Source organism: Lycium barbarum, chromosome 4, assembly GCF_019175385.1.
Source record: "Lycium barbarum isolate Lr01 chromosome 4, ASM1917538v2, whole genome shotgun sequence".
In the NCBI taxonomy this organism is placed as follows: Eukaryota; Viridiplantae; Streptophyta; class Magnoliopsida; order Solanales; family Solanaceae; genus Lycium; species Lycium barbarum.
Window position 1 is genome coordinate 11,240,734 of NC_083340.1, and position 10,613 is coordinate 11,251,346.

Below are 10,613 nucleotides of genomic sequence, written 5' to 3' on the forward strand. Positions count from 1 at the left end.
ACGCAGAAATTATAAGGTTTTGAGTTCGAACCCCGCTCAAGCATAAATAAATAAATAAAATTATAAGGCAAGGTTTGGGTCGCGTGTATTCCGGACCCGACATACTCTTGTTAAGGAATTACCAAAGTTATGTCGGACCCGGCATACTTATGCCTTATGGGCTGACTTGACATAAGTATGCTGGGTCCGGCATAACTTTGGTAATTCCTTCATAAGTTTATGCCGAAGGGCAAAATTTAAAAATTTTAAATATGAGGAGCAAAATTTAAAGACCACCCCAAAAGAAGGGCAATTCTGCGAATTGCCCGTTCTGCTCCAACCAAAATGACCCAACATATAGTTTCAATTGGGCCCAGAGAAAGTTGGACTTGGAGCCCATGGATCGTTGTCACTGGGTGGCGTAGTGATTACAAAGTTCAACCGGGTGATAGTTTCCAATATTTACAGTATACCCCCAATACATTCAAATAAATACCAAAACCTCCTGAAAAACCACTGAATGTTGTTACGCAAACACTAGCAAAAGATCGCAATCGAAAAAGCACCCACCCACCCACGAAAACTCTTCAATCAAAGCTTTCAAAAACGGAGGCACACAATCGAAAAATGAACTTAAAACGCTTATTTGGAGAAGATGAAGATGAATCCGAAGAAGAAGAAGAAGAAAGGGACCCACAACAAGAGAATAATAATCAATCATCACCGTCTAATTCAGCATCTTCGTCATCATCTTCATCACGCGCCGCCACGTCATCTTCATCGTCATCTTCCTCATCGGGTTCAAGTTCGTCTAATAGGAGTAGAAGTAGTAGCGGAAGTGGCAGTGATAATGATGATAATGATAATGGCGAAGTTATTTCTCATACTAATCATTTCATTAATGAGTTAGAAGATGATGATGATGATAAGGACCTGTTTGGTTCTGATAATGAAGATTATGTTAATACTCTTTCTAAGAGTCGTTTCCCTGTTCCTGGTAATTTGTTCATATTGTTCTCTTTTTTAATTTGGTTTGATAGATGAATTTACATTTTGAGGGTTAAAGTTTGAAACTTTTTAGGTTTTTGACTTAGTGGGTATTATTTGGACACTTTATCTCCTAGGTTTCTATTGGGGTTTAGAGAGAGTGAAAAACTATCAAAGAGAATTGTTGATATTCATGATTCTGAGCAGAAATTGTCTTCTGTTCAAACCCTAAATTACTCAAATTGCCAACATGAGTCATGTTTGCTGTTTCTATGAGAGATCTAAACCACAAGTATACAGGAATTAAATAGCGTATGGATAGCCTTGTCATTACTGCTTCCTGAAAAATCTACATAATGTGTATGCATAAGTTAGTTAACACTCATGGAAATCTGACTATATTGGCACTCTGATGTATAAGCTAAACACATTTGAATAATTGTTGATTGGTTTGGAACTGTGAAGGAAGAATGCCGAGCTTAATTGTGTTTCGAGAAGCTTCAAAGGAAAATCCTATGATTCCATACTCATAGGAACTTTTATCTACAAAAAAAGAAATTGCTCATACATAATTAACATTAGTTTCAATTTCCACCGTTTAGGTTAATATTCCATTAATCTGGTTGATTGTTGTTTAAGCTCCTCTTCTTCTCATTCTCTTTTGCAGTTTTACCCCCTATACGTAACACTAACCACCAACCAAGGGGAGGCTTTGGCCGGGGTCGCTGGCAAAATGATAGAGGAGCTGGCATCCTTCCGCGACCAGGACCTTATCCCCCAAGGCAGAACTATGGTTATGGTCCCAAGTTTTTCAATGGCCATCGTGATGAACGCTTTGTCTCTGAATTGAAGTTTGCAAAGAGTGAAGAAACATTAGCAAGAAAATGTATAGCATTTCAAGAGGTACATTTTCCCCTTGGTTTTCTCCTTTTCTCCTTTTTGTTGCCAAACCACCCTAGTTAAGCTCATGGACTTTTGCCAAGCCGATTTTAAAGGTATCTGGACTGATCGAATTAACAACTTTAGCTTTAAATGACGCTTTTGTTGATGTACTGGGGCTTTACCATGGTGTCAGGGGGGTTCATCCATACTGTATAAACAACAACAGTTACACCTCAATATGAAATTAGCTGGGGTTGGCTATGTGAGTCTTCCATATCTATTCCCGCTCCATTCTGATACTAAGTAGTTTGTCATTTAAACAAACTAGGGCTTCCCTTGTGCTAGAGGTTCATTCATTCTCTATATACTATAGATTTTTTTATTTATTTTTTATGTTTTTAATAATTCTCCGCTGAAGGGACTCAGCTTGACTCCCTTGGTGTCAAGCACTACATTCTCCCACAAAAACTTTGTTTGTTCGTCATAACATGGATGAACTGGAGTGGACTGCTCCTGATTGGAGCAGAGAATCGGTGTTGTATGATCCCCCTCCCTTTTCTCTCCCTCTTCCATATCCTTCAAAAATTAAGACCTTCTTGGTCCCTTTGACATTTTAACTCTCACTGCATGTGAGAGACAAGAGTAAGACTGGTTTTCTTTTTTGGGGGTGCGGGTGGAAGGGAGGAGGGAAATATTGTGCCTCTCTACTGCTTGCATATTTTCTTCTAATTTAGTGTTATTGATTTATGGGATAAATAGCCATGTGAACTCGCGTGCTTCAGTCGAGTTGAAGGTGGAGATGTCTACTTTGATGACCGCAGCTTGGTAAGCATTATTTCTTTTCTTTTATTTTATTTTCAATGACATCTCAATATTACAAACCCCAGAATGACCAATCATAATATCACGTTCCCTTTGTATTATCAGAGGCTATTCAAGCGTCTAATTACTGAAGATGTTGGGGCAGATCTAAATGATGGTTTTGACACTTTTGTTGAGAAGAAAGGTATATGCTAGAGCAATGAAGTAGAGAATATGATACTTTTTAGATGATTGATGGTTAGGCTCAGACCCCACATGGTGGGATTATACTGGGCTTGTTGTTGTTGTTGATGGTTAGGCTCAGAGTTCTTGTGTTTTCTATCTGTACCTGTTTATATAATCTGACAGATATGTCTCTTTGGAAGATTTGGGCTCTCAAGGGTTTGGTGACTTACTGGCTAGTATCAGGAATAAAAATATACCACTTGATAGAATGCATTTTGTGGTAAGAATTCTTGTCTTTTCAATCATTATCAGAACTCCATGTGTTTGACAGTTGATTTAATGGTGGCTTGTTTTTTCCTTTTCCATGTGTCAGACTTATCGCAACAACCTCAATAAGGTAACTTTGAATCTCCTCTGATTGGTGCTTCCATAATGCAGAATGACCAATTTCAGAGTATCAAATATTGATTATGGAGAAGATCATTAAGCTCAATAATTTACTCTTGTTTCAATTGCCAGTTTAAAACAGGACTCCTTGATTTGATATATTAATGGTTCATTTCTTCAGCAATAACTGCTTTTTTAACTGTCACAAATTAATATGGATTTGCATACTCTTCATCAGATGCCAATATAATTTTTTGTGCACATGATACTTTAGTCTGTTAACACTCATCTTGGGTGTTCTGTTTGTCTGCAGATAATGGCTACTGCTTATATCAGGCATGAACCTTGGGAAATGGGAGTGCACAAAAGAAAGGGGGTTGTGTATCTTGACGTACATAAACTGCCAGAAAGGCCAAAGAGTGAGCTGGACCGGAGAAGGTTGTTGAGTGTTTTCCAAATTCTTTAAGAAAAATTGTGCGTACTTTTTGTGGACAATGTGAACTGTCTTAAAAAGGTTTATAATTTTTAGTTGGTTGAGTATTGATTCTATAATACCTCCCCGGCCAAAAATCCTTTAGGGGCTCACTGTACGAAAGAGCTACTGATTTCCATTTCCTTGGATTGACAATGGAGTTGAAATGGAGTTTCTTTCCTTTTTCTTCTCCACCTTCCCATTTGGTTTTCCTACTTTGGGGAAATGGGCCCGGAGGGGGGATCCCATGTGCTTAAAGTGTACACTGTCGCACTAGACTCTGTTATAATTAATATTTGGCTGACATAAATTACTAACTACAAAGTTCTTTAGCGTATTCACTATTCAGCACCACGGGTAATTTTTTAAAAACCATTTGTATAGTGTTCACGACAAAGATGTCTATTAGAATAAATTGTTCCCTTTTTATTTGTTTTCACTCTTCGAAAAGAAAATTAGTATAAGGGGAAATGAAAAGATATCAATTAATTCTAGTTGGTCACAAACTATATTATGTGATCAAAATATCCACACATAACTTGAAAAATTTGACCACACGGAAGCGTAATCTGCTTTTTGAATAAAAAATCTTTTTAAAGTCAATTTACGTGAGCAAGTTTGTTTAAAAAGTATCCATTATTATGTATCAGAAGTATTTATTTTCGTAGCAGTAACGAAATTGATTAGTGTAAATTTGTTAGTCATTAGAGTTAGCTAAATATGCTTTTCTTGTTTGTCTCTCATCTTGTTTGAAAAAGGCTTCTTTTTATGCCCCTTTAATCTAGGTGTTACTGGGGATATTGTTTCGAGAGTCTTGCAACAGAAGACCCTAGGCGATCTGATGGAGAAGGGATACACGACGTTGATGCCAACGTTGAATATTGTGCTGTAGTTAAGACAAAATTAGGAGCGCATCGTATTTTAATGGGGGCTGAAATGGACTGCTGTGATTCAACTGATGATGGGAGGAGGTTTTATGTGGAACTGAAGACTAGTCGCGAGGTATGCCTACCTGCTGGGATCTCTTTCCTTCATTCTTTTCTGATTTTTAACTTTTACACCTTATTTCTGCTATTTACAGCTGGATTATCATACTGAGGAAAAATACGAGAGGGAGAAATTGCTCAAATTTTGGGTATTGACGACGGAAACACATCTTTTATGCTCTTTAGCAGATTCTTTTATGCATTTTATGTGTATTTATGTGTGCTTGGAATATCAAATCCATAACACAAGGATTAGTTTTTCTATGTTCCAACTGAAACTAAATTATGTTATGAGATGTATGAGATAGGAGGCAAATAAATAATGGAAAAGGAAGAAAGAGGGGAAAAACTGTGTATAGGATAGAGAAAGTATTATACAGATCATTTTCACGAATTCCTTTTCTTGAGTAGTCTTGTTGTTTTTGGGTGAACTGAGGAGGCAAGTTTTTTGTCCTTGTGAAATAGTATTATTGAGGATGTCGCACATCGTATTGGAGCGTGGTGAATGAGATGAAGGCTTGCATCGGGTGTCCTATGTGATAAGAACGTGTCACTGAGACTTAAAGGTAAGTTCTATAGAGTGGTTGTTAGGCCGGGTATGTTGTACGGTGGAGTGTTGGCCATTCAAGAACTCACTCATTCAAAAGATGAAAGTAGGAGAAATGAGGATGCTTAGATGGATGTGCGGGCATACTAGAAGAGACAAGATTGGAAATGAAGATATACGGGGCAAGGTGGGAGTAGCCGCTGTGGTGGACAATATGGGGAAGCAAGACTGCGATGATTTGGGCATGTGAAAAGGAAGAGCACAGATGCCCCGTGAAGAGGTGTGAGAGGTTGGTGATGATATGTTTGAGAGGTTGAGGTAGACCGAGGAAAAATTGAGGAGAGGTGATAAGACAGGACACGACACTTCTTCAGTAGAGCATCTTCACTCTTCACACTGGTAGAGCGGGATCTGTTCCTATACTAGTATTATCACTATTATGCTAGCATTATCTAATGCTTCGATTTTAAAACTACTGTTGTCCCTTTTACTTTGGTTATCTTTAATATTTGTACTGTCAGTACTTTTCTTTCTTCAAATCTGTTATCATAGCTTTTACATTTTTCTGAAAACCGATTTTCTTGAGCCAAGGGTTTATTGGAAACAGCCTCCCTACCCCACAAATGTAGGGGTAAGGTCTGGTACACCCATCCTCCCCATACCCCACTTGTGGGATACTGGGTATGTTGTTGTTCTCTCTGTGTGTGTGTAGTATTTCTAATTTTTTTATTTTTCCTTTCGACTTTGGTTATCAACTGTTTGTAGATTGTCTTTTGTTTGAAGCTTTGTATCATTCTGTTCCTTTTGCTTATGTGTATTTTCTTTGTTGCAGATCCAGTCATTTCTTGCTGGTGTACCTTATATTGTTGTTGGTTTTAGGTAAATTTACGTGCTGTGATCTTCAATCTTTGCTTTTGCTTTTCTTTTCTAAAGGCTCGAGGGACAGACTTCCCCTTTTCTTTTAATCATTTTTGCAACTTAATGTTATGATTTCTTCTTTTTCATCTCCCCATTAATATTCAATCATAATGAGAATGTTGTTGAGAACATTAAAAAGATCTTTCTTTGTATTGTTTGGTATAAAAAGAGAGTGCCGTGGCAAATTTGATATACGCCAGTGGATGACTAGTTTTGAGTCAAATAAGCATATTGTACATACCTTTGGCTCCGTCTTGGTATTTAGTAATGAAAATATTTACTTATGAAATAAAAGAAAATGCTCAGCATTCTTCTTCACAAACTTTTATTGCTGGTGTGTTCTTGCAGTGACTGGTTACAACCCAAGTTAAATTTGTTCAGTTATTTTTCGAAAAGTGATGCAAGGTTAACTTTATGAATCTGTAATCGTGTTATACTGTAGGGATGATGCTGGTCGTCTTGTCCGCACGGAAAGATTGAGAACTAAAGATATTACACACAGAGTAAAAATGAAAAGTTACTGGCAGGTAATTAATATTTTTGTTCTGAGGTGCATAAATGCCTATACGTCGGTCTGATTGATTTGGTCCGTCTTAGGAGGGTGCTTTGTGGTCTTCTAGAACTCCCGTATATCCTACTTATCGTTTATTTTATTTCTTTCTTGTTCTTTAGATTTATTTATTTTATTTTATTTTATAAGGTTCTTTACTTATTTTCATATGAATCTTCAACATAGTGAGTTAAAGAATTTGAACACCCAACTCAAAACCTTAAAGTAACGGACGGAGTAGCACAAGAGAAGGAAACCCTTACACAACTCATGTCGGACAGATAAAAATAACTGAACTGCCACCTGCAGGCTGCATGTGTAACATGATTTTGGGGATCATAATTGAATTTTAATGTGGGACTTACTAGTGCCGAGTGCGAGAATAAGCTCACCAAAAGAATGAGTGGAGCAGCCTAGATCCTTATAGACTTCTTTGAAAGCTCCTACGTAATCAACGTGAGAAAGCGGTATAACTCAATAGTGAAATTTAACAATCATTTTGTATATAAAATTAAGCTTCAGGTAGTTGACAGTGTTGAAGGAAAGCCACAAGTAGCCTAGTTGTTGACATCGCATACTATTGATTGAAGAAAGAAAAAGAGTTGTTGGCCCTGCACTTTTATCAGTGAGTTTAGGAACTTCCCATGGGTCGCCACCTCCCCTCTGTCGTCGCCAAGGCCACTTCCCTCCTGTTATTTTTCTCATTGATCTACTCCCAAGAAAAAAAAATAGAAAGAATTTTAAAAAGAGAAAGAATAATGACCCATGTTCTGCACAGCTCAGCTTTCATAGGAAACGAACCACTATCTGCTTCGTAACGGAAATCAAGCAGTTTCTTATCAATTTGCATTGGGTGGAAAAATGTCTCTTGTCACTTACGAGGCTTGCACATGAAAGACATTTGTGGAATTCACTTATTGCCTAGTTTTTTCTTAATTTTTCTAGTGTTGACAAGTTGGTAATTAGGCTTCAGTTTTCACGTCTCCTGGCTGTTGGTATGGTAGGGTGGAGTGTGCTTAGCATTTGCAGATGAAGTATTGTGCTGGCTCTACGGGACAGTAAAAGAAAGTAAGAACACTAGTAAAACTTTTCAAGTGTCTCGTCATTTTCTGGTTCTCATGTTTGTGATTTGAAATGCTTTTAAAGCTCTGATGCTAGTTTGTTATTTGTGAACGGTATTTGATTTCAGATGAAGATTACATATTGCAGTTTACTCCACCTTCTGCGCGTTTGGAGCTTCTTCAAGCTCAGTCCTGCCCTGATGCAATAACAGACCATGTTCAACAGTTATAGTACCTATGGATGATCAAATTCTTCATAAAGGGTTTTTGAGGTGGTAACAATTCCATAGCATAGCGCTGTTCGCTGAAGAGTAAGAACGTTCCCCTTTTCTTCTGTGGAATTTTTGTATCAACTGTAATCAGTTGTAAAGTTTTTGATGATGCAGGAAAATACACCCCTATTACATCGTTTACTTCGGAGTGTTATCGAAGTTAAGTTGTAGGGGCTGTGTAAACGTTTACCTGAAATGGTTACAAAAATCGGAATTCTCACTTTTTGTTCTTTAAACTGTGTATTCCTGAAGAAGTTGCCATCCTTTCTGGTGGCCTCTTGGCAATGCCTCTTATAGGGTCTTCCACGTCGAACGAGAGAGGGGCCTTTGACGGGACCGATGTAAGATTCAATATTCAGAAAATCTTGTATGCTGCTATATAGACTGAAAGTTCCCAAGACAATATCGGGAGTACTTATTTTATGTGATGTGTAACTAGACCGTCAAACTCTCTCCCGCTATACCCAGCCAATTCTCAATGGTATTAAGGTATAGTATTACATTTTAACAGACATACTTCTTCATGAGGAGGAAAGTCTTGGGAGTTCTATCATTTGTACTTCCAATGGGAGTTTAATGGTGAAGTTATTGTCAATTTTGCTTTTGAGAATACTGCAGCTTAAATATATATACTAATAGAATTAGTAATGCTGTGACTGCTGCTTAGGGGCAGCTCATCCCTTATGTTTGTTCGTGTCTTTTTTTTTTTTTCCTCATTCTCCCTTCTATTGAAAATCCTGCTTAAATACACTAATAAAGAAACTATTTGATTGCATATGTGTTTAAGACGCTAATTCGACTTGTAGATTATACCAAAGGTACAAAAACATTTTAGAAATAACAATAAAAAGGTTGGTTTCATAAAAAAAGAAAAATCTACATCAAGGTTGGTACTAATTTAAATTACCAAAAGTTGTACGTTATATAGTATGAAACGAATAGTTTCAATTTGGATCGAGGGAGTGGCAAATTGTGAACACAACGTGCATAAAATGCATTTTGCATTTCCTACGATGAGTTTATACTAGTAAAGTTATTCTTTATTAGTCATTTATTTCTGTATCAATTGGTCTTTGAGTCACGAACTCCTAAGCCAAAAGATCCTTTTCTCTGTCATTATTGATCTAAAATAAAATGGCAACAAAAGTAACTTAAGAAATTTAAAAATACAACATCTCTATTCTTTTTGTTAAATTTTTTTATCACACACTGTAGCCATTTGAATTATGTTAAAACATGAATTGATTTGTAATTGAGTTCAAATTTGTGCACCACGGTGTATAGATTCTTTTCAATATCAGATTAAGTTCATACTTAAAGAATAGCGAAATCTTCATATGTGGTCTAACATGGTAACATGAAACAATAAAGTAATCACTTGTTATAGCCAGTTATACATTCCCTTACATATTCTACCGTGCTTATATTACATACTTTTGTTACTTGAAGTCTGAAATAAAATGAGAGTACGAGAAAGAAAAGTACTGATTTTTTTTTCTTTCTAAAATTGGATCATCGATTTTATAATTCTTTATAAATAAATATGTAATAAGTTCATAATAAGTACTACAAAACAAATTCTAATATTAAATATATAGGAAATGTCTGAAAATAAGAAGAAGAACACGAGCGATAATAAGAGGAAGAATAGGTGAGTGCCAAAAATATGTAGACAGTTCCTTTATTCAGTGACAAAGTCAACAATTCTCCAAGAGAATTAAAAAATATCCAACATACAACAGATGATTCAAAATTTAATATATGTATTGCATAAAAATAACACTCTTTATAAACCCTATAATATGATTTAGTTATTGATTATTCATTTTGTGGTATATACATTGCATTCTCCAGATCGGCCCACTTAGTATTGGACTCTTTTTCCATTCTAATATGGGCCTTATCCGTATTAGCCTAAACTGTGTTGGAAAAGGATTTCCAACTATATTAATGGGTATATAAAATTAGGAAAGTCCTAATTTGATGTTTATTTGGATTATACAAGTTTCCACTATATATAACACTAATAAATACATCATCACATGCACTCAGTAGCTATACCATAACTACATTATAACCAAAGACCTTCTGAAAAGAGCAAAATCTTAGAAGAAATTTCTCATTCAAAGGGAAAAAAAATGACTTCATATGACAAAGCAAAAAACCCAATTTTATGCGCAAGGGGTTGTGGTTTCTATGGAAACACCAGCAATCACAACCTTTGTTCTCAATGCTATAAAACTTTCTTGAAAGAAGAAGCCGCGAAGAATGCATTAGCTTTATCTAAAAAGATATCTTCTCTTACTATTAAAACTGGAAATGATGATTCGACGATATTAAAGTAGAGGACACAAAGGTGCATGGTTTGCAAGAAGAAGGTGGGATTAATAGGGTTCAGTTATAAGTGTGGTGAAATATATTGCAGGAGTCACAGGTATCCGGAGGAACATGCATGAACTTTCGATTTCAAGTCTATAGGCCGTGCGATTTTGCCTCTCTGCAAAGCTCTGATAAACTTGAGAATAGGATCTAAGAGTTGCTGCTTATCATGTACCAAGTTTTTTATTTGCTTTTTTCAGGTTTAT

The 10,613-nt window shown here is 36.3% G+C and overlaps 1 protein-coding gene across 4 annotated transcripts; it reads left to right on the plus strand.

Moving 5' to 3' along the window:
• The first annotated feature begins 477 nt into the window (after window positions 1-477).
• Window positions 478-8,623, plus strand: LOC132635195 (NAD-capped RNA hydrolase DXO1). 4 transcript variants are annotated; one of them, XR_009580453.1, is made up of 14 exons: window positions 479-976; window positions 1,634-1,869; window positions 2,608-2,673; window positions 2,776-2,854; window positions 3,036-3,115; window positions 3,209-3,232; window positions 3,536-3,660; window positions 4,480-4,696; window positions 4,776-4,829; window positions 6,060-6,106; window positions 6,588-6,672; window positions 7,700-7,763; window positions 7,885-8,067; window positions 8,128-8,623. XR_009580453.1 is itself a non-coding variant. In XM_060351484.1 (13 exons), the coding sequence occupies exons 1-13, from the start codon at window positions 607-609 to the stop codon at window positions 7,986-7,988; spliced, it is 1,551 nt and encodes a 516-aa protein (XP_060207467.1). In that variant the 5' UTR covers window positions 479-606; the 3' UTR covers window positions 7,989-8,623. The 4 variants fall into 4 exon arrangements, 2 of the variants coding, with proteins under 2 accessions (XP_060207468.1, XP_060207467.1); XR_009580452.1 differs by having other exon boundaries at window positions 8,143-8,623; XM_060351484.1 differs by having other exon boundaries at window positions 7,885-8,623.
• The last annotated feature ends 1,990 nt before the right edge of the window (window positions 8,624-10,613 follow it).